This window comes from Neophocaena asiaeorientalis, unplaced genomic scaffold (genome assembly GCF_003031525.2).
Source record: "Neophocaena asiaeorientalis asiaeorientalis breed wild unplaced genomic scaffold, Neophocaena_asiaeorientalis_V1.1 scaffold100, whole genome shotgun sequence".
Taxonomy (NCBI): Eukaryota; Metazoa; Chordata; class Mammalia; order Artiodactyla; family Phocoenidae; genus Neophocaena; species Neophocaena asiaeorientalis.
The window spans coordinates 8,923,219-8,947,949 of NW_020173955.1; the positions used below are offsets into that span (position 1 = coordinate 8,923,219).

General features: G+C 39.7%; 1 protein-coding gene across 2 annotated transcripts in view; it reads right to left on the reverse strand.

Annotated features, from left to right (window-relative positions):
- EML6 (EMAP like 6) overlaps positions 1-24,731 on the reverse strand; it is a 297,088-nt gene that overhangs the window by 67,986 nt on the left and 204,371 nt on the right. For both annotated transcript variants that reach the window (XM_024752945.1, XM_024752946.1), the window contains exons 17-23: positions 14,024-14,124; positions 12,566-12,768; positions 9,932-10,043; positions 9,533-9,660; positions 5,823-5,964; positions 2,565-2,717; positions 2,265-2,396 (exon numbers count right to left, since the gene is read on the reverse strand). In XM_024752945.1, coding sequence (XP_024608713.1) covers positions 2,265-2,396; positions 2,565-2,717; positions 5,823-5,964; positions 9,533-9,660; positions 9,932-10,043; positions 12,566-12,768; positions 14,024-14,124 — 971 coding nt within the window. The remainder of the gene's footprint in view (positions 1-2,264; positions 2,397-2,564; positions 2,718-5,822; positions 5,965-9,532; positions 9,661-9,931; positions 10,044-12,565; positions 12,769-14,023; positions 14,125-24,731) is intronic.

Genomic DNA, 24,731 nt, shown 5'->3' on the forward strand with positions numbered 1-24,731 from the left:
GAGAACAAATAGGGTGAAATCCTTGCTTTTTTTTTTTTTTTAAAGTCCTTGCTTTTTAAAAGAACGATAAAGCATAGAATATCAAAGAAGGTGGGTGAGAAGCAGCTGTTTCCATTCACCCCCTGGACCTCACTGGTTCCTAGATGTCTCCCAGGCCAGTGTCCTGCTTGATCATACATGCCAGCCTAAGCCCTCAGCGCTGTATCTGGATGGTCCTGACGTGAAAGTGAGAGGAACTTATCTGATTTCCCTTGGCCCTTCTTGGGACTTGCACCTCTCACAATAAATGACATGCATGCCTTCTTCCCATCTATTGCACTGTGTAAAACGCCTGCGGGTTGTAACACTTAAGTCCAAATTCTGGTGCAGCAAGTACAGCTACAAGTAAATCCCTGCCAGGCAGAAGGATCAGTCTCCGGCCACTACTTCAAGAAATACGTGAAATAAAATATTCTGGCATCTCTGAAATAACCCCTTTTTGGTCAAGGCCCTCATCATCTCTTTCTCCTGGTTTATTTTAGTTGCTTTCTAACTCCAGCCTCACTCACCCTCCCCAGGATGGTAGGGAATGCCTCACTCTAATCCCTCAGAGTTACCTAATGCCTACAGGATAAAGTTCGGGGTTAAACTTCCTAGCTTGAGGTTCCTTTATTTGCTGTCTTGACCTTTCTGCATTCCCTGCCCTTCCCGCCCTCAGCCACTCAGCATTACTGTTTCTTAATCCCCGGTTCTTCTTCCCACCTCCACATAGTGGCACACCCTGATCCTTCAGAGCCTGGGACGCTCGTCTCAGATGTCGCCATCTAGTGAACTTCTACTCACCTTTCAAGATCCATCTCAAAGGTCACTCCTATGAAGTCTCCATGGATTCCCCTGGGAGCTCTTTCCTCAGAGACACCACTTACTACCACAATAGACTAAAACTTCTCTGAAAGCTGGGACCCTGCCTGTTCCAAAGCAAATCTGCCCCGGACTCCAACATCAGCCAAATCCCCGGGATGGGTTTTAAAAGTGACCCACCCTAGAGAACGGATGCTGCACCCTGGGTACTTAATGCTGGCTTGGCCCACTCTGAGCCCCTGCTCACCACTTCCCCTGTGACCCACCATTTCTTACTCCCTTGCTTTACCCAGTCTGTGCTCTTATATTGTTCAGGTACAAGCATGTCTCTCGCACTAAGTTATAAACTTTGCAGAGAGTAGGAACCACGTCTCACTCCCTTCTGGATCCTCCACATTTTCTGGCTTAAGACTGCACATGGCAAGAGCTAGGTTTGTTACATAAATAAACAGACAAATCCCCATGGCATCTGTGGGCATGACTTGGAGGAGGTAGGGGGTAGGTTGGGAGTTTTGAGAGAAATCAGAGAAACTCTAGGTGAGCTGAATGTAGCTTCCTACCTCCAATGGAGGGTGAAAATTACCTGAAACCTCTTGGGCAGTTCTCTGGGAGATGGAGAAAAGGGAATGCAGTAAGGAGGAGATACAATGCAAGGACACAGCATGCCATACTCAGAGGTGAAGTGGTGGCTTGCTATAGTAATAGCTATGGCAATAGAAGGCAGCATATATCTTCAGCAGTCTTAAAACTCAATGGCTTGAGTTAATAATTATAGGGACTTCCCTGGTGGCGTAGTGGTTAAGAATCTGCCTGCCAATGCAGGAGACACGGGTTTGAGCCCCAGTCCGGAAGGATCCCACGTGCCGCGGAGCAACTAAGCCCGTGTGCCGCAACTACTGAGCCTGCGCTCTAGAGGCCACGAGCCACAAGTACTGAGCCCACATGCTACAACTACGGAAGCCTGCGCACCTAGAGCCCGTGCTCTGCAACAAAGAGAAGCCACCACAATGAGAAGCCCATGCACCTCAATGAAGAGTAGCTCCCGCTCGCCGCAACTAGAGAAAGCCCACGCGCAACAACAAAGACCCAACACAGCCAAAAATAATTAAAATAATTATAATAATTTTATAAAAATTCTATTATAATTAAAATTTAAAATAATTAAAATAATAATAATTATAGTAGTGGTAATAATAATAGTAGTAGTAGTGGTAGTAATAATAAAAAATAATAATAATATGGAAAAATATTCAAAATGTTAACAGCAGCTGCCTCTGGGTTCTAAAATCACAACCAGTTCTGTTGTGAGTTTCCCCCTCTGTTTTTCTTTAAAACTCAACTGCCATTTGCTCTGGAAACAGTATATGAATGGACATGATTTTTAAAAACTGAAATTATATTTTAAAAGCCACAACATACTTTACCTCTAGAGTCCCAGTCAATGTGTGTAATGTAACTAGAAGCACCTTTACAGATGCCAACCCTTTTGCTTGTAAGGACGTTGTAAATATCCACAAAGTTATCATGGGATGCCACAGCAAGGTATTTTCCTGTATCTATAAAGAAAAAATGAGTGGTTAACACCAAAACATTTTATGTGGGAATTTACTTCCAGGGACTTAGTATTTTTAAATGGGTTAAAGGTCAAGGAAATATTTTAAAAGGGTCCACTCTTGTAACTTTTTGTCCCAACACGTTTTAAAAAGTTTTGCTGTCATCTTCACCTTTTGAAAATTTAATGTCAGAGATCATTTCTTTTCTGTGATGGAAGGAGACCATGTCTTCAACAGTGTCAGCATTTACAACCAGGAAACTCCCATCATTCAACCCAACTGCTAAGGCTTTCCCATCAGGGGAGAAAGCACAGCATCTTCCACCTACAAAAGAATCCACAAAGAGCACTGTTATGATCCGAGACTTTGCTACCAAACAAAGCAAATGAAGAGATGGGGAAGTGTGCATGTGTCTATGGACACGTGACTGTGTCTTTAACACTCCTGGTGAGAAGAACTAAAACTTCATAATTTAAAATATCTCTTCCCTCCAAACCCAAGGACAATGATTATAATATTAAAAGTAAGTTTTCAATTTCTTTGAGGTTTATCCATTCATTTCTTCGTATCTGAATACCTGGAGCTTTCAAAACACAAGTAGAGTGAAGGGGGAAAAGGAATAAAGGATTAATATAACCAGTATTTCTACTCCCAAGATGTGATACTTAAGAATGGGAGTTCTGTAATAAAATTTCTGGAAACTAATTTTTTTCATATCATGCTTTACACACAGAACTTACTTTAGAGCACCTTGTTGTTCTACTTTTAGTCACTCTAATTCTCTGATCCATGGATTATAATCCATAATTCTAGAGGTGGAAGATTTTGTTCCTGTCTCTTCTCTCATGAGAAGAATGGAATATGGACATTCTCTCCAAGGGTGTCTGCAAAACTGGGCTGAGGGTGCTACATGATCGATGCTATCTACTGCTTTGTAGGGTCACAGGGAGACATTTCCACACGAAGAGTATGGACTCGGTGGGGGGTATATTTAATAAGAATCCTATTTAAGGACAGGCCCCTCCCTGGCCCTGTTCTTACTGTCAAGACTTTGGTGAGCACAGCCCTAGGATGGGACAGTCGTGCTGCCTTGTGCTAAGGCATTCCAAACTGTGCTTCCACACCCACCCCTCATCCACTGTTCAGAGCAGGCTGAAAAGCCACATTCACACCAATAACTTTAAATTGGCTCATGTCAAGTATAAAATACCTTCCTTCCTTTCTTCATCCATTCACTTTGCAGTTATTTACCTACTATGTATCAGGCACGGTGCTAGTGCTGAAAGAACAGAAAGACCAGCCCTTGAGGAGGGACAGCACGATTAGGTTAAGCATAAAAATTTATTGTACATGGGCTTCCCTGGTGGCGCAGTGGTTGAGAGTCCACCTGCCAATGCAGGGGACACGGGTTCGTGCGCCGGTCCAGGAAGATCCCACATGCCGCGGAGCGGCTGGGCCCGTGAGCCATGGCCGCTGAGCCCGCGCGTCCAGAGCCTGTGCTCTGCAATGGGAGATGCCACGGAAGTGAGAGGCCCGCGTACCGCAAAAAAAAAATTTATTGTACGAATGATGACACTGGACAGTAAAAGGGAGAGCTATTAATAATTACACCAGGACACCAGCTGTTAACTGGGTTGAGTGGCCATCCTAACTCAGATGTGTTAGTTGTTCTTTTGAACTAATTTTTAACCTAGTGAATAAAGTCCATTGGCTGATATTCAAGTCACTCACAGCGAGGACTTGGTCTGTTATTTCCCCAATACAAATTAGTGGCCAAATTATTCAGTCCTGTAGTGGGTAAGAGCATGGGCTTTGGAGTCAGACTTGGGTTTGAATCCTGGCTCCACTACCTACTGAGACCCAGAAGTCCAGTGTGAAGAGAGGCAATATGGTGGAGGGAGGCCTCATCATGCAGTGGCCACAGGTGTGCTCTCTGAAGCCACGCTGCTTGAGTATGAATTCAGTTCCATCACTTACTATCTGTGCAACTTTGGGCAAATGACTTAAGTTCTCTGTGCCTCAGCTTCATAATTTGTAAGTGGAAATAAAAAAGGCCTTACTCATTGGGTTCCCGTGAAGACCAAAGGCGAAGTGCTAGCACGGTTACTGGCTCAGCAATATTAGCCGCTGTCATTATTGTCACTATTGTCTTGACACCTCTTTCCATTTTATCCCCCTAGAATACTTTCCCCATGTCTATTTATAAAAGTACCTAGCACAACTACTCTGGGGCCAGGCCCCAATCTCACCCCTTCCTGTCTTAACTTTCACAAATCCTTTGAGCCTCAGCTCTTAGGTTTCCTCCCTGATGGAGTTGTCTCTGGCTCTGGGCCTTACCCTGAGCCTCCACGATACCTTGCTTGTGCCAGAGATCTTTTGTTTGTCCTCACCCCCTCTCTGCCCTGCTCTGTGCTGGGAGCTAGCCTTCCTGGACTCGATCAGTGGGCCCCTCACCCCCTGGCTTCTGATTCATTTGGTCAAGGGGCAGCAGGAGACTGGAGGGAGGGTAACAGGGAAGGAAGGATAAAGCACAGGGAGGCTGAGGCATGTGCTCCCTTGGCTGCCTCCCTGTGGGGTCACTGCATGCTGGCTGAACCTCCGGGCTGACGATCACAGCCCCTGCCAGGCTGTCGTCTCACACAGCTCTCACTTTCAAGGTTCCAGCAACTGCCCCTCCTCTTGTCCCTTCAGGCCCAGGGCCGGCAATGGTACCCGGCTGTTACTAGCTGCATTGTGCTGCACCAGCCCTGGTCATTTCCTATACCCTGCCCACCCCTTTACAAATAGTCCCGTTCTGAGACGCTCCTCAAGTTACCCAATTGGAATGGACCAGCCGTTGCTGGGAATCTGTTCAAATTTTGTCCGTCTCTGACACTAGTGACAGGACTGTTCACCCTGGGATCCCCAGCGCCTGATATACAGAAGCTGCTCAATAAATGTTTCCTGAATTTGCACTTCTTGGTATACCTCTTAGCTCTAGTGCATATGGGTGTGCAATACATATTTATTCGTTTCTTGATATTAACTATTATTTTTAAACTGACTTTCATTTTTCAGTCATAAAATCAGTTCTGGAGACTGTTAGGCATAAAAATAAGCAGCATTCCTTACAAGCTGATGAGTTTCAACTGGCTCCCACAGTTCTAGATGAGAAGAGGAAGGACATATTGCCCCCAGGTGGCAAATGTCTGTGCAGTGCAAGGAAATAAAGAATAGAGCTGGGCACTGATAGATCAGGCCAGGCTTCTGGAACGATTCTCCAGGTGATTAGCTATATGTGTAGCAACAAACACTAAATCCCCATCACCCAGCAAATCTGGGGGCATGTAATAGGTGCGCTCGGTAAATATTAGCTGGACGAACAGACGAACGAATCCAATACTTTCGGGTGTAAATACTTTTACAGATGTGTACGGGGACGTCACGTACCTTTTTTGAGTTTCCGTACTGCCAGCATACGGTGCTGGGAGGATAGTTCCCAGATCCGCAGTGTTTTATCGTCGCTCACTGTTGCGCAGACAGGCAGGCGAGGGTGAGCCGCCAGCCCCCATACTTCTCCTTCCATGTGCCCCTGTAGGGGAGGAAACGGGGCAACAAAAACCAGTTCATGCTTCTCGGCTAGCCCTTCCTGCGAGTGTCCCAAACAGGTTCAAATATGAACAAACACAGTTTGAGTTTCCTGGAGCCAAAGTGATTGTACTGGATAAATTTTTCGCTTGAACTTGAATCTAAATCTGGGCCTGCGTGATGCTAAAGCATTCATTTGGAAAGCAAAGTAGGGACTCACATTGCTCCTAAATTTTGTTTATATGATGCCGAACATCTTTCTATTTAGAAACATCCAAGTAAATAAGGAACTGCTCTCGTTTTATCCTGTTTGACATTGAATAAACACAGTATATATGTAACTTTTCATAAAACAGCTTGGTCACAATGACACAAACCACTTTCTTCCATAAAACCATATTCTAAAAAATGGAGGTACCGCTTATCTCTGTCAGAGGTACTGGACAGCAATATTCTTGTTAATTAATTCTATTTCAGTTCTTTGAATGCACAGATTTGGCAGAGCAGATTAGAGAGAGCTAAATTTTCATTTTAAGCGTCCTGGGTATAGCTCAGGGTCAGCATTTATTCACAAATTGTTCTATCCATGGAGCACAGAAAACCGAAAGGGGCTTGATAGGCATTGGACAAATTCCACATGCTGACGTCTTACCACAAACACACTTAACTGGCTTAGAATAATAACTGAGATGAAACAGTGTTTAATGAATGAACAATCAGGGAGAAAATGAATCTGATTTTTCTAACTTATCACTCAGTAAAGCAGTGTAACGAATGATTAGATACGGAACAATAAAACAGACCAGATTGTTTACTGAATTTCTGCTTTTAGTGGCTAATTATAAAAAGGCTTTGCTTAGTAAAGCAAAAAGGAAGACCACACACAGGCATCTGAAAGGTGTTTGTAGTTGGAACGCTTTGGGGAACAGGTGGCTCTCCAAAGAGAAACTGGAAGATTCCGGTTTAACTGGGAAGCTGTTTGAGCAAAACAGTAATTTGGCAGAAGATACAAAGTTCCCAATGCAGCTGACATTCAAATATCTGAGAAGGGCGTAGATATTGGTTTTGAATTTATTAGATTTGGAGCACCCGACATCCCCAGTTTTCTAGTTTCCTTCCCTTTAGAAGCCTCCCACCCCCAAGGCCACGGTCAGAGGATGGGTCAGGCGTGAGCCCTCCCTTGTCCACCAGACTGGATCTGCTTGGGGCTCTTTTACAGACTGAGTCCTTTTGCACACAGAGGACAGGGTTGTGGGGCTCTCAGACCCTTTCAAACCACTGCATCATATATTGATTTAAAATGGTATTTCTTTAATCTAATATGATTATGTACTTTAATTCCTGGATCCTATAGGAACGGACAGTGAGTGGGGCAGGCTGGAAGTCTCTTGAGTGGCACAAGGAAATGAGCTTGGGACTTTACTTTCCTCCTGACCACCCTAAAACTAATAATAACCAGCTGCATAATTGACAGTTGATTATATGCAAAGTGTATACAATGGGGATTTTCAGAACTCACCTCCTGTCTCTTCTCTCCTCCCCCCAACCTATTCTCTTAAAAAAAAAAAAAAAAACAATCTATTCCAAGTAACATTGAATTGCCATGCTACAGAAACTAGAAAAATGGTTCTGAAATCTCCCCACAGCAGGATAGCTGATGGTCTTGACGCTGCCTCTACTATTCCTTAACTTTCCCTCCGTGTCCACCTCTCAGGACAGGACTGTCAGCCCCTACAGTAAGCCCTATTCCACCACACAGAGCACAGGGCTGGTCTTGGCAGGAGCCCAACAAACCCTGATTGAACTGAACTACTGAGTTCTACCTAGGAGGAGATGGCAAATGGTTGACAGACTGGAAGAGGAAAGAGAGATGCTGAGATAAAGGAAAAGAATAGCACACGTGTAAGGAGAGAAGATGGTCCTCCCAGCTCCACCACCTGCCTGCCCAGTGCTTAGGGGGTCATGCCTTCTGCACTGTTTTCATGCAGTCTCCATGCTGAGGCGTGTGGAGAACAGTCTGGTGGAGTGACAAAGAAAAGGCTCTGGTACCCGACAAAGCTTGGTGTGAATCCCAGCCCTGCAGTTCTTAGCATGTGGTTGTGGGCAGTTTACTGGGTTTTGAGCCCCTCATCTATAAAACAATTATAACTAAGCAAAGCTGTCGTGGAGATGAGAGAGGAATTTTGTACAAGAGTATTGCCTGACACATAGTAGGTGCTCAATAAATGGCACCTGTGGTTATTTGCCTTATTAGAACAACAGAAACAAATATAGTAAAGAATAGAGTTGAAGAGAATGAAAAAGTGAAAAGCCTTTATTGTCAAGTTTAAAACATATTTAAACAAAATTAGCTCAGCTATTATTTACTTTTTAAAATTTGAAAATGTAGAGTTTAAATCTTACGGTGCTATTTAAATCATATTGTAGTATAAATCTTACAACATACTTAGCAATATAGCATGTGGCAAACAATTTAAAGTCTCAAAAATTTGAGGATTAAAAAGAAAGAAACACTGAACTTTCAATAAAATTAAATAAAAAGTCATGTCAAGGAAAACGAAGGCAAGTGCAGCTGCAGAATAAAGAAATCTCCCCTCAAGGACGCATCTCAGCACAGTTCTCAATCTGGGCTGCCTGTAGCAATCAGCTACAGAGCTTCTGAGGTTTGCTTCTAACACAGAACTTTTTTTAAAACACAGATTCTTATTCAGGATATCCAGGGTGGGGCCTGAGCACATGCACTTAAAAAACCTGATCCGTGATGTGTGTGCAGAACTGCTCTCAGGTGTAGCAAATCAGAGGGCCCCTTTCAGTGGGATTTTGGGGACTAGTCCTAATACAGCAAGGCGGCAGGTATGCATCAGGTCAGATGTGCTGGACAGGTGACCCTCATGATGCTCCTGGTTTTCACACTCTTGTGTAACCACCTCCCTTTGAGTGCGGTATAGCCTGTGGCTTGTTACCAACCAATAAGATATGGCAAAGGGGATGGATGTTCATGATCACACGTATGTGATGATATGATTATGTTATTTAAAGTTACTTAAAGGCACAGTAGTACCCGTTTTTCCTCTTTCCCTTGCTCTCTTTGAGGAAGCAAGCAGCCATGTTGGGGAACCCCATGTGACGAGGAACTATAGGCAGCCTCTGAGAGCTGAGAGTGGCCTCTGGCCAATAGCCAGCAAGAAACGGAAGCCCTCAGTCCTGCATCCCCAACGAACTGAACTCTGCCAACAACTCGAGTGACCTTGGAGCAGATCCTTCCACAGTTAAGCCTCCGATGAGACCACGGCCCTGGCCCTTATTGCAGCCTTACAAAACCTTAAACGGAGGACCCAGTTAAACTGTGTTCAGACTCCTGACCTGCAGAAACCATAAGATAAGGAATGTTTTTCTTTTAAGCTGCTAAGTTTGTGACAATTTGCTATACAGCAATAATGATTAATACAGCATTTGCCTGACCCTGAAAGTGAGTGTCTCCCTAAATTTTGTGCCCTAAGTGCCCCCCATTGCCTCATCCTGGTTCCAGCTCTGGTGTGAATTGTGGTTTAGGATGTGTGCAAACACAGTACCTGAATGAGCAGTGTCATTGGGCCATTCTTATCAATTTCCAAGATCTCTCCATTTTTCGTTCCCACCAGGATATGTCCATGTCCCAAAGTGATGGCACAAATTGAAGGGTTATCTTCCAAAAGCAAGCCTGAGGAGGAAAAATTGCATTTAATACTGCAAATGTTATATTTAGTATAATAAAAAATAAAACAATTGTAATGATTATATAAATTCTCTTTTTATAGTTCCAAAGTACTAGGTACTAGGCAATTATCCTTGATATTTCTACCAGGAGCCAAGGGCTCTGAATGTGGAAGAAAAAAAGACAGTTGATTTGGTAATGGTTTTCCAAGAACTTAGTACTATCTTTTCCATCTCTAGGAACAGAAAGATTTCTACTGCATACTCAGGAGTGGCACCTTTTGAGCTGGTTGACAATGCTGCTCTTTTAATGGCATAAGTCTTCAAGCATCTTTCAAACATATCATCCCAGAGTTCCACAATTCCATCCTTTCCACCTGTTACAAAACCCTGTGAAGGCACACATCAGAATTATGTACACATCAAAATGACAAGGTACCCACCCAGCCTCAAAAGGATTTCCCCTTGGGTAAAGAAGCTTTGTTTGTGTTTTCTTCCTAAGTATAGGAGGCTGAAAAATCTGAATGATAACATAATATTAATATAATATTTTCTGGAAGCTTCTCTCCCCTATTTCTCTAGCAGGATTAAACACTTTCTCATTGTGTGTCCATTTCACTTTCTTCAGACCATTGGTTGGAATTTGGCACCCTGAATCATGGATGGTCATTTCTGTGCCCAGTCCCCTGACTGGAATGTGGATTCTTACAGAAAAGGACCAATCTCAAAGCCTGGCAGAGTTTCTGGTATCTCATATATTCCTGCTGAATGAATTGGAATTAACATCACAATTAAAAATGACTGTTAAATATTTTAAAATATTTACGTCCAGGAAAAACATCATTATTTATTATTAAGAGTAACTTAGGTATTTCACATAACAAAACTATCCTGCTATTTTGTTCAATACACAACAATTTCCACAATAACTAAAATCCAGATTAATTTTTACAAAACCTGGAAAGTAAGAAGTTTAACATATTGGGTATTTTTTGCTAGATGATGATTTCTACTCTTGTTCTAAGCTTATGATTTCTTGGCTTTATTAGTTTTCCTTTTTGGCAACTTACATATACAAACTGTTCTTTAAAAAGTTGTTTGTTTTTTTTTTTAAAGAAAAATACTGAGTAAGTCATTCTGTTTCCTCAGAAACTTCTAATGTACTTCATTTCAATGAAGTTCACAAGGAAATAATATTTTGGAAGTTTATTATATTAAATATCCTTATTTATCCTTATTATAGATTGTGAACCTGGGGACATTCACTCTCCAAATTAAATTTAAATGCAGTATAATGTGATATCCCTGCCATTTCCCATGATTTTTCAGCTTAAGTTACCAAGCAATAAAAGAGTTTAAACAAGTTATATCACATCAACTTCTGAGTCTACAAAAAACTTTGCATTCTGCTTTAATCTTTTCTAAAACTTGAAGTTTAATCAAAAACAAATTTGCTAGTGAAAAACAACTTAACCACTAAAACAACCATTGTAGTTGCACATCTAACAAGAACCTACTTCCATAGCGGGATCAGCATATTTACCTGGGAACAGGTAAATGCAAAATGAGGCTTACCTTAATAAGGTGTATTAGGTGGCTTAGACTGTTTGGAGGTCAGAGAGCACACATAAACTGGTACCATCAGCAAACTAGCAGTGAACAAAAAATTGATATTTTCTGGCAAATTGATTGAAGAAACTGTTTTAAGGGCACTGAAGGTAAGTGTGATCTATTTATTTTTTTTGCCATGCCTCGAGGCATGCAGGATCTTAGTTCCCCAACCAGGGATCGAATCCGTGCCCCCTGCAGTGGAAGCAGGGAGTCCTAACTGCTGGACTACTGGGGAATTCCCAAGTGTGATCTTTATTTAAAAGAACACTGCAAGGCAGGGGACAGATCAGGACAAAGATGAGCTTGAGGAGAAGTACAGCTGGTGTGATGGTTAATTTTATGTGTCAACTGACTGGCCACAGGGTGCCCAGATTAAATATGATTCCTGTGTGTGTCGGTGAGGGTGTTTCTCGATAAGATCAGTATTTGAATTGCTAGATTCAGTAAACTGCCTTCCCCAATGTAGACGGACATCATCAAATTCATTGAGAGCTTGAATAGAACAAAAGGTAGAGGAAGGACAAAATCACCCTCCTTTTTCCTGTCTCACTGATTGAGCTGGGACATCTTATCTTTTCCCACCCTCAGACTGGGATTTACACCATTGGCTCCCCTGGTTCTCAGGCCTTTGGGCTTGAACTGAATTATACCATCGGTTTTTCTGGGTCTCCAGCTTGCAGATGGCTTAAGTGGGACTTCTCAGCCTCCGTAAGTCCATGAGACAACTCCTTATAATAAATCTCCTTTTTGTATATGTATATGTATATGTATGTGTATATCTCTATCTATATCTACATCCTACTGGTTCGGTTTCTCTGGAGAACTAACACAGCCAGTGAAAAGACTTCACTCTGACACGCTTGTTAAAACTGAGCCTGTCTACACAGGAACAAGCTGGTTATCAACATAACTTCAGGTCGTACTGACGGGAGGGACAATAATGCAAACACCAGGCACTTCCAGGTTTCTGCTCATTGTACCACCGAGGTGGAAGACTGTGTTGAAATATTTCTCAGGACTCTCTTGCTACTGCGTGTCTGCATTTATCCCAACACTTCTTAAGGAGTCCTTAGGAGTGACAGCCAGGAAGAAAAAGTGTGAAAACAGAAGAGAGAAGTTGCACATAAAGAAATAATTATAAACAAAAGAGAAATTTAAAGACCATTTGTGCTCCCCTCCATTCATGATAACTATTTCCTAATTCAGAGGGTACTGTTTTTACACACAGGCATCCTCTTGGTGTGGACCTTCCTAAGCCTAACTTAAACTTTTAGAAAGCTAATGAGGAAAGTAGACTATACCTTATCCAATGCATACATAGCAAACACGGGCCCGTCATGAGCTTTCACTGTCTTTAGTAGGAGAATCTCCTTCCAAATAAAAATATCTCCAGTAGCTGCTCCTGAGAACACCAGATCTTCCATTCGCCCATAAGAAACGCACATCATTGTTTCTAACTTTCCAACACTTCCAAAAATTCCTCTTTTAGAGGTGAAGCCCCCACCTGGAGTGGACCAAGAGTATTTATTACTTTTTGAAAAACTGACACCTTCTATGGACATTTAGAATGATTATCTTCAGTGAAAAACCCAGTGTGTCTACATTATGTGTCTACATAAAGCTGTATTAAAATGGCAGAAAACATCATAACAAAAACATTATAAAAGGTTTTCTCCTTCACGCATTAATTCGGCGCTTGTTGAATCCCTACTTTGTGGCGGGCACAGTGGTTGACACTGGGGTACAAAGGTGAAAAGGAAGAGTTCCTGCCTTCAGGAACTTAAGGTCTGGCTGGGGAGAGAATGTGATATACATCTCTAACCAAGGTTCAGCGCAAGTTCTGTGCCAGCCAGAGGAAGGGGTGACTGAGTGCCCTGGGGAGCCAGGCAAGTCTTTCTGAATGCTGACCAAAGCAAGTGAAAACAGCAGTGGCTGTAATGTAAAATGTAAATATGTTTTATGTATGTTTTGCCTCGATTTTTATCACAGTGACTTTGGGGTGAGAAAAACGAATCACTGTGTAGGAGAAGTACATCAGATTTGTTCCTTAAATGTTCACATTTCCCTATACTTTCTTATTAGCACTGAGAAACTCAGACTCATTCCAGACAACTGTAGGCAGGCTGGCTCTCCAGACATGGTGGGTGCATGACCCTTTCTTCAAAAGCAGAAGGCATTGGAACAGTAGCTTTTTGCCCAGTAAAAGATTGGGCTTTGTACCAAAGTTGATAATAAGAATTCAGAAACAGTCCCAATGAAAGGTCTGACCTATTAGTGAGAAAAACAAGATATCCTTCCATGTCTTGTCCTGCTTATTTACTCATCCTTATTATCAGCATTATAAACCACAAGTATTTATTTTGACCACTTACTGTGTGTCATATTTAATTCATGTGTTAAATGCAGTTATAAATAAAAGAACCCTCAAAATATTGAAAATTGTATTCATCCAACTAAAGTGATTATTTCCTGCTCAGTAGTCCAACATAATCACTGCTTTCAGAACTGATGACTGAATATAAAAATAATTATTTTCACAGCAGAACATTCCCCAAAGCTTTCTAGATATTGATGAATATGCATGGCATCATATACAGTGTTCTAAGCTTCACAGCTCAAACATTGCTTGGGAGCAAACGTCTTTTAGGCATACTTTAATTTCAGATTGCAGAGACAGGTTAGGTAGTGGTGTTGGTTGTTTTTTTCCCAGCTGGAGTAAAACTTTCAACCACATAAAGGATAAACTCTAACAATGGTACCTGCTTGTTGCCAGAATTTGATGTGCTTGATCCCAACCGTGACCAGTCTGTCAACATGGTGTGGGTTACACTTTACCACAAATATCTTATCTTTATGTCCTCTGTAAGAGACAAATAGGGGGAAAATTCCAGTTTTGATGACAGCACTGCTAGAGAGTTTTATTAAAAGCATGCATTTAGTCTAACTTTCATTAAGCACATCTAATAGGACAAGTAAATTAGAAGACGATTTAAAATACACACGGGGTCTACACTAAAATATTGAGTTTTGGCTTTTCTTCGCATGTTTGAGCCCTTTCTTCTTACCCTACCATTGCTACCAAAATCTACTTAATTATGATTTAAGTAAATTAATGAAATATTTTAAATGGATCAGAATGTCTCCATAAGATAAAATTAATGCCACAACTATAGAATTGTAAATCTTGGGATACAGAGGTCTTGTATAAGAGGAGGGAGAAGATACTGTAAAAGTATTAATGAGAAGCTTCAAATGTAATATTCTTGCTGGGGAAGGCATAACTTTGGGTTAAACAGAGTTTCATCTAGAAATGTATGCACAAGATGGCGAAGCCCCTGGCTCACATCCATGGAGAGAGAAAGGCTGTGGTCTATCGATTTAAGGCACTCAAGGATGCTGTGCATTCAGAAATGTAAGTTTATAACCCAAGAGTCAGAAGGACAAATATAAAAGTGAGGACTGACTGTAGGATGGAGCTGTAGACCAGCATTCCACAGTGCCAGGGATATTTCTGGTTTAGAGTATAAAGTAATCACATTAGAATCTAAGGATTTACTGGTCTTAATGGACTATTTGATGGTTTTCTCTCGTATACTAGGACCTAACTTTCATTATGTAAAAGAAAAGCAATTAACATAAAGAACATGACTGACTAGTCTCCCTTATGAATACAGATACAAAAATCTTAAATAAAATACTAGCAAAGAGAATCCAACAACATATTTAAAAAACAGTACATTATGACCAAATGCAGGGTGGTTAATTATTAAGGAATCAAATAATACATCATATTAATACATGAGAAAAATTATGTTATTTTCACAGATGCGAAAAAGGCATTTCACAAAAAAAATCTAACACTCACTTGTGATTAAAAAAGTACTCAACTAACACTCAATAAAGTAGGAATTAATGGATGTTTTAGAGTTATCTCTTAGACTTTTATATTTCCCTGCAGTTCTTGACTCTCATTGAGAAACCCAGATTCATTCAAGACCAATTATACACAGACTGGCTCTTCAGACGTTGTGTGCCATTAACCTTTTTTTGAAAACAGAATGTGCTGGAACAGTACCTTATTCATGGTGTGTTTGTGTGTGTGTCTGTGAACTCGAAAGTCAGATTCTTACTTAATGTTATTCCCAATAAAGTCAGGAACAAGACTATCACCACTACCATTTAACATTGTACTGAACATATTACCTAATGCAATCAGACAAGGTCTAAAAAAATTAAAGGCACAGCAGCTGGAACGGAAGAGGTAAAACTATTTCTTTTTGCAGATGATGATAATTATATGTCTAAAAAATTCAAAAGAAAATAACGTACAAATAAGATAATTTAGGAAAGTTGCAGTATATAAAATTAAACACAGAATCAATAACCTTAATATATACAATATCCAGTTGAAAACTATACTGGAAGAAAGAACTCTATTTATAAACAACAATAAAAATATCAAGGCATAAATTTAACAAGAACTGTGCACTATATGCAAATGAGTACAACAACCAAAAAACACCCCATATTTGTAAGATAGAAAAGTAGACTTAAAAAAATGGAAACACATTCCATGTTCTTGGATTTGAAAACTCAATCATAAAGATGTTAATTCTCCTAGCTTTGCTTATAAATTCAACTTGATTCCAATAAAAAAGAGCATTTAGTGTCTGTTCTTTAATCTGGAGTTAGACACCTTGATTTTAAAGTTCTTATGGAAGAATAAAACAGCAGTAATGGCCAGGAAAAGTCTGAAAAAGAAAAGCAAAGTGGGAAGGGTAGCTCTCCTAGATATTAAGACAATTTATAAAGGCTTCATGATTAAAACAGTGTGGTACTGGTGCACAAAGTGACTGACAAACCAATGGCAAAATAGAAAATCTAGAAAGAGACCCAATATTTAAATGTAGTAGGTAATAAAGACAGGTCTCAAATCAATGGGGGAAAAATTTATACTAAAAATAAATGGTGTATGTTACCAAATGCTGGCAAGGATGTGCAGCAACAGGAATTCTCATTCATTGCTGGTGGGAATGCAAGATAGTACAGCTACTTTGGAAGCCATTATGGCAGTTTCTAACAAAACTAAACATGTTCTTACCATAAGATCCAGCAATAATGTTCCTTGGTATTTATCCAAAGGAGTTGAAAACTTACGTCCACACAAAAACCTGCACATAGATGCTTACAGCAGCTTTAATCATAATTGCCAAAACTTGGAAGCAACCAAGATGTTCTTCAGTAGGTGAATGGATTAAAAAAACTGGTACATCCAGACAATGGAGTATTATTCAGTGCTAAAAAGAAATGAGCTATCAAGCCATGAAGAGACATGGAGGAACTTTAAATGGATATTACTAAGTGAAGGAAGACAATCTGAAAAGGCTACAAGCTGTATAATTCCAACTAAATGATATTCTGGAAAAGGCAGAACTATGGAGACAGTAAAAAGATTAATGGTTTCCAGGACAGAGGGGAGGGAGGGACAAACAGCCAGAACACAAAGGGTTTTTAGGGCAGTGAATAGTGAAACCATTCTACATGATACTATAATGGTGGATACATGTCATTATACACTTGTCAAAACGCATAGAATGTGCAACACCAAGAATGAACCCTAATGTAAACTGTGGACTTTGGGTGATAATGATGTGTCAATGTAGCTTCATCTATTATAACAAATATACCACTCTGGTGCCAGGTGGGGATTTGAAGGTGGTTGGGAGAGTGGGTATACAGGAACTCTGTATTTTCTGCTCAATTCTGCTGTGAACTTAAACCTGTTCTAAAAAATAGTCTATATAAAAGGGAAAAGGAAAATGGTGTTTGGAACACCTTGATAGCCGTATGGAGAAAGGATAAAATTGAATCTGTTCCTCATAATAGATACTGGGATAAATTTCAAATGATTTAGAGATCTAAATGTAAAGATGAAGCCATAGCAGATTAGAAGAAATCACAAGTGATTTCCTTTTAACCAGAGGACAGGGAACACTTTCCTTAATCGGTCTCAAAATCTTGAAGTGGTAAAGACTGATAAACTTGACCACATAAAAATAAAAGGCTTTGCATGATGAAAAACATCATATCAAACTCAAAAGACAAATGACAAACTAGGGGAAATATCTGCAAGTTATAGACAACAAATATTATTAGCCCCTAATATTTAAAGGACTACTTTATGTGTGAATTGTATTTCAGAGAAACCAAGTGGTTCATGAGAGAAAACTCTTATTTATAGAAGAATTCTAGCTAATATGAAGAATAAATAATAGAATTAGAAAATTATCATTTTCAATCCCTAATAAAATAATCAATTCAGCCCACAGTTGTAAATGGATGCTACAACCATTAGATAATACATGGATGGGAAGCTTTCAATGGAAAGATGAGGCTGATAGTACCAGAACCCACAATGGAGCTGAGTATTACTAAGAGTAGGAGAACCAGACATTTGGGGCAGTGGCACACCATGGGGTGGACTGGAATTCCTGAGAAAGAGGAATTCTATCCCTGACACTGTTTAGAATTGCTGGCTCAGGAGAGTAATAAAAAGCAGACTGGCTTTTAGTTGGTTTTCTTATTCTTTAAAAAACTCCTACAGATAATAGAAGCCCTATTGCTTGCACCTGTCAAGTACTACTCCCACTGCCCCTACCATCTGGTATGCCACTGATTATGTTTCTTTTGATAAAGTGAAACATGAAGTACATATCAGGTACTCTTGACTAAAAAATTGAACTTAGGAGAAAATATCTGCAAATTATATATCTGATAAGGGACTTATATTCAGAATAAAATTTTAGAAACCCTTATAACTCAATAATAAAAAGACAAATAACCCTGTTAAAAATGGGCAAAATACTGATATCTAAATAGACATTTCTACAAAGAAGTTATACGAATGGCCAGTAAATACATGAAAAGATGCTCAGTATCGTTACCTACTGGGGAAATGAAAACCAAAACCTTAATAAGATATCACTTCATATCTACTAGGATGGCTATAATGAAGTGACAGACAATAATAGGTATTGGCAAGTATGTGGAGAAATTGGAATGTTCATTCCTTGCTGGGGGAATGAAAAATAGTGCACCCGGGCTTCCCTGGTGGTGCAGTGGTTAAGAATCCGCCTTCCAATGCAGGGGACATGGGTTCGAGCCCTGGTCCGGGAAGATCCCACATGCCGCGGGGCAACTGGGCCCGTGAGCCACAACTACTGAGCCTGCGCGTCTGGAGCCTGTGCTCCACAAGAGAGGCCGCGACAGTGAGAGGCCTGCGCACCGCGAAGAAGAGTGGTTCCTGCTCGCCGCAACTAGAGAAAGCCCTTGCGCAGAAACGAAGACCCAACACAGCCAAAAATAAATAAATAAAAATAAATTAAAAGAAAAATAGTGCACCCACTTTGAAATGTATTTTGGCGGTGCCTCAAAATGTTATATACTAAGTTACTATATGACCCAGCAATTCTACTCCTAGGTATATACCTAAGAGAAATTAAACATATGTTTACTTAAAACTTTGCACACAAATGTTCATAGCAGCATTATTCATAATAGCCAAAAGGAGGAAACAACCCAACTATCCAACAACTGATGAACAGATAAATGAAGTGTGGTAGGATCCACACAATAAAAAGGAATGAAATACTGATCCTTCTTATGACATAGATGAACCTTCAAATATTGGGCTGGCCAAAAAGTGCCTTCGGTTTTTAAGTAAAAATAAAAGACACATTCTTCATTTTCACCAAGAACTTTATTGAACAACGTATTCATCCTTTTGTTCCACTACCTTCTGCCATTTTTCAGGAGACTTCATGATTCCATCTTCCTAAAACTTTTTATCATTTTGAGCAAAGAACTGCTCCAGGTGTCTTTTACAGTTTTCCAGGGACTTGAAATTTTTTCCATTAAGAGAATTTTGTAAAGATCTAAGTAAATAGAAATCCGAAGGTGCAACGTCTGGTGAATACGGTGGACGAATCAGAACTTCCCAGCCAAACTGTAACAGTTTTTGCCTGGTCATCAAAGAAACATGCCTTTTTCTGTTGACTAATTCTGGATGCTTTTCGTTGAGTGCTGCTTTCAGCTGGTCTAATCGGGAGCAGTATTTGTTGGAATTAATTGTTTGCTTTTCCAGAAGGAGCTCATTAGTAGAGGACTCCCTTCCAATCCCACCATATACACAATATCACCTTCTTTGGATGAAGACTGGCCTTTGGTGTCGTTGGTGGTGGTTCATTTCGCTTGCCCCAAGATCTCTTCCATTCCACATTATTGTACAGTATCCACTTTTCATCACCTGTCACAATTTGTTTTAAAAAACAGAACGTGTTCATTACGTTTAGGTAGAGACTCACATGCGGAAATATGGTCTAGAAGGCTTTTTTTGCTTCGCTTATGTGGAACCCAAACATCAAAGCGATTCACAAAACCAAGCTGGTGCAAATGATTTTCAACACTTGATTTGGATATTTTGAGTATGTCAGCTATCTCCCGCGTGGTATAACGTTGATTGTTCTCAATTAATGTCTCAATTTGATCGCTATCGACTTCAACTGGTCTACCCGACCGTGCAGCATCATCCAGTGAGAAACCTCCAGCATGAAACTTCGCAAACGACTTTTGACACATTTGATCAGTCACAGCACCTTCTCCATACACTGCACAAATCTTTTTTTGCATTTCGGTCCCGTTTTTACCTTTCTTGAAATAATAAAGCATAATGTGCCAAAAATGTTGTTTCCTTTCATCTTCAATATTAAAATGGCTACACAAAAGTTCACCAATTTTGATGTCTTTTAAAATGCACGCTGATATGACAGCTGTCACATACAATCTAACAAAATTGCTTCGAATGAAGTTAAAGACAACTAAGTGCTACTAGAGCCATCTTACGGAAAAATCCGAACGAACATTTTGGCCCACCCAATATTATGCTACATGAAAGAAGCCAGTCACAAAGGACCTCATGTGATTCCATTTATATGAAATGTCCAGAATACAAAAATCCAGAGAGAATGAAAGTAGATTAGTGCTAATGAGTATGGGTGGTGAAAGTGTTCTGAAATTAGACAGTGTTAATGATTGCACAACTCTGTAAATATGGTAAAAAAAATCAAATTATGCACTTTATTTATTTTTATTATATAAGTTTCAAGTGTACAGCATTATAAGTTGACATCTGTATACACTACAAAGTGAATGAACTGTACACTTTAAAATGCGTGAATTGTATGGTATATGATTTATCAATAATACTAGTATTAAGGGAAAAAAAGCTGAATGTGAATCTAATCAAGCCTATGGATCTAACTACCATTTATAGGAAATACAGGGAAATGCTTGACATGCTTTCACGAAGACCCAGTCAAGTTTAGAATGTGACACATTCTATAGGTCAAATGACCCGGTTTCTCAAATGCATCCATGGCAAGAATAAGGTGGGAGGGGGACTGCTATAAAATAAAAGAGGCTTAAGGGAGATGACAATCAAATGTAATACATGGGCCCTGTTTGGATGCAGATTTGAACAAACCAACTCTCATTTTTGAAACAGTCATATATGTTTGATTTTAAATAGAGTAATAAATTAAAGAAAGAAATTACTGTTGCTTTAGTTAGTTGTGATAATGGAATGGTGGTTTTTAAAAATAAGTCTTTTCAGTTAGAAATGCCTAATGAAGTACATACTGGTCAAGTGACACAATGTCTTGAGTTTTCTTTAAAATTTTATAGCAAAAAAGAAAGCAAAAGTAAAAAATGAGGGGAGGGGGAAGAGCTTTGTATCATTTGTAGGATGTTGCAGCTGGGTGATGGGTATAAGGGAGTTCTTTATGCTGTTTCCTCCGCTTGTGTGTAACTTTTAAAATTTCCATAATAAAAAGTTAAAAGAAAAGTAAAGAAAGAACAAAGCATCTCCATACCTATTATGTAGGCCTTACAGTGAAAGGCAGGGAAAGGAGGAGAAACTGATTTTTGAACTTTCTCTCTTTGTTTCTTTGAAAGTCAAAAGTGAAGCTTGGACACCAGGTCCACTGAAAGTATCAGGAACAATTAGGACAGTGAGAAAAAGGTTTAGATAAAAGAGAAGAGAAAATGTGCTTAACATAAAGAGGAGAAGTGAACCAGATAACCATAAGGAAGACTAAACATCCAAAGATTTCTTGATTGGAGGAAAATCCCCACAGCTCCTAAATCATTAATATAAACTTTAGAGAGAAGACGCTAGAGAAAACTGAAATGAAAATTGAGAACAGATATCACAAATTACATCCCACACATAGAAAAGAGCATTGTTTTGTTTGCTAGTGTCTATACAAGGTCAAACAATTAGATGGTTGGAAAAGTCTTTTTTGAGAGCACACTTTAGTTTTCACCTCATTTCTTGGTGTCATAAAAACACCAATGCTGTTTCTCTTGTAGCTAAAATTCTAAACTGACTAGTGATGGCATGTAAATGTTTAGTTAATGTCAACACCTAAATAAAGAACATTCTTTGAATACCTCTGTTATTTTTCCCTTTAGACACTTGTTAAATTTGTAGAGAAGTTGCCTACAACTGTGTGTGTGCGTAAGAAAAACAGAATGAAGAGAGTTTCAGGTCCTACCCTGATGGAGTAAGAATGTAGGAGAGTCCATACTGCTGCCCTAATACAGGACTATTCCTATGACCCGAGTCATAGGTAATTCACCACGTAGGGCCACGTTTTAAACTCTATCAGCAAGTACAGGGAAAAGGGAAGGAACGCTCCTCTTCTAGAAGCCAAGGGCAGCTGCACACCACGTGAGTTGGTTTCCCAATCTTCTATTCAAAACCCTCTCATTTGCATAGAGGCCCAGTCTCAGTGTATGTGATTTGGTTTTCTCCTTTTTTGTGAAGGTAGCCCACAAGTGGAAGACTGAATGAATGTTTGATTTATACCCCAGTTCTAAAAAAGATTTAAAATGACTTACAATATAGAATAACATAGAATAAGGCAGGTAACATTGAGAAGAAGAAAGGAAAATGATACAGTGAGTGAAAAAAAAAAAAAGCAAGTTACAGAGCAGTATGCATAATACCCCACATATGAATTAAAATGGATAAAAATATTAGCAGAATATATACCAGAGAACATATGCTAAAATGTTAGCCATGGCTATGTCTGGGTAGTGGAATTATGAATCATTTTCATTTTCTTTTTGGTGATTTTCTGTGCTTTCTAACTTTTTAATAATCATGTATTATTTTGAAAACAGAAGAAAAATTTAAAAAGGAAAGTGAGAAAGATCTCAATTTGGTATGCAGGAGACCTGATCACATTCACTAAATGTATGTAAGGGTAGGGACCTAAAATAGAACAAGCAGTGGAGCTAACACATACACTGAAGGTCTATGTACCTGCTCCACGTGGGCCTATGTTTTGTCCCTAAGCTTTTTAGTAGCACAACTATTTCTCATTAACATTGAAGTAATCTTGTTATGTAACTTGATAACTGTACCTTTTGCTTAATATCCCCACTGTTCAAACTTCTGAGATGAAGCTTGTCAATAATAATTAGCCATTGTCCCCCAGTCATGTTACTGGTGTGATGGAAATCTAAATAAAGGGACATAGAGGTGCCTGATTAATTATCTCATTGTTCTGCCCTGATTGACGCTGATATCAGGCTATTTCACTACTGCCCTTAAGAGATTACTCTTGGTTATTACATAGGTTACTTGTATATTAGACTAAAATCTGAACAATCTTTAAAAGGAAAAAGAGACTAAAAAATTCATTTGTAATGGAGGGGACTGAGGTCATTCATGAAAATTAGCAAAGATCCAAAAAAACTGTGCAAAGAGATTGAATCAAGTCTCATCAAGATCTTGTAATAAGATCTTTATGGGCCAATTCCAAACTTCTCTAATTTCTCTGAGCTGATAAAAACATAGGTTCACTTAAACATGTTCCCAACTGAAGGGCGGCTTTTGAGTGCAGGGGGTCCACGTTAGCCTTGGGCAGCAGCGGTACTGCCGGTGATGCCATCACAGCCATTGTGCCCCTCCCTCCATGGGGAAATCTCACATCCTGGGTGATGGGTGCTACTGCAGAACATCACCTGCCAGAACCTCACGACCTGCGGGAAGCAGGTTTGTTGTTAAGCCTTGCTCGTGGCGATGCAGGCCGTGATTGAGATGCAGAAGTGCAGAGTGAGGGGTGTCACTGAATCAGCCATCTTCTGAGAGTAAATTAGACCCTTGGAGGAGCTACACTGACTCCCAGAAGACAGTAAGGTCCCACTGGTAAAGAATTACTCCTTTTTCTTTGTCACTTCTTTCATGCCCCTGTTTTTAAAGTTTCTATCTACTTAAGCACCTTAATCTCAGGCCATAAATAGAATTTTAATTTGTTTGGTTACTTATTTACATAAATATTTATGATTGATAATATTGTATAAATATTATTTATTATTTAAAAATATAGTATTCATCCAAAGAACTTTAACAATCTCTGTTACTCTTTGGATAGAGCAATGGTGAATGTTACAATTGCAGAATTGGTCTCTGAAGACAACTTTGCAGGTGTCCTGTTAGGGGAATGTGACATATGGCTTGGGAACAATTCTAAAAATAAACTGTATTATTAACATAATGGTGTTAAGTCACTTTGTGTTAATTAAAGTAACACTACCAAACATATCAAATATATACTTCTAAAATATTAATAAATATTTCTTTCTTCCATTTCTATTACTGTTTCTGATATATAACAGGTGAGCTACCCACATTTGCAGAGGGTTTTATAGCAGGAAAATTGCGTTTCTGTTGCTTTTGAAATGCAGACGTGTGCTTTGCCAGAGATTATGTGTAATGCAGATGATATGTTATCAGAAATACTAAAGTAAAATTCAGTACATTAATCTAGGAGGAAAGCAGACTTGCGATTAGAAGCTGAATCTGAGTATTAGCGGGGAGTGGTATAACCGTGAGGAATACTAGAGAGAGCAAAAGAAAAACTGCTTGGGTAGGCGGATTTATGAGCTGTCATTTGCTGCCAAGAATTCCATCTCAGTAGCAGTCATCAGAAAAGCTCCTCTTCCTCTCCTAAGACGGTCAGCTGGAGTCCTCAAGGCTCCATTTGCTCCTCCTCTGAGTCTCCAGTAATCTATAGGTCTTCATTCATTAAATCAAATTGCCAAAAAACACTTTTTTCCTATATAATTTAAAATATCAATTTAAAAAGTGAATATTGGGGTTCAAAGTCATTAACCTAAAAATGATTTTATGGTGCCAGATAAAAAGGAAGTTGGTTTACGCAGGGAAGAACCGGTAGAGAGATAAACTGATAACATGCCTTGGGCAACAAATTGTATTGCTGGGCCTTGGCGGCCAACTATTTTGACCTCCGACTATGGCTGGGCAAACAGCTAAGACCAATGTAAGCAGGAGTGGAAAGCAGTGTTCAGACTTAGGGCTGATTCAGCAGGGAGGGAGGC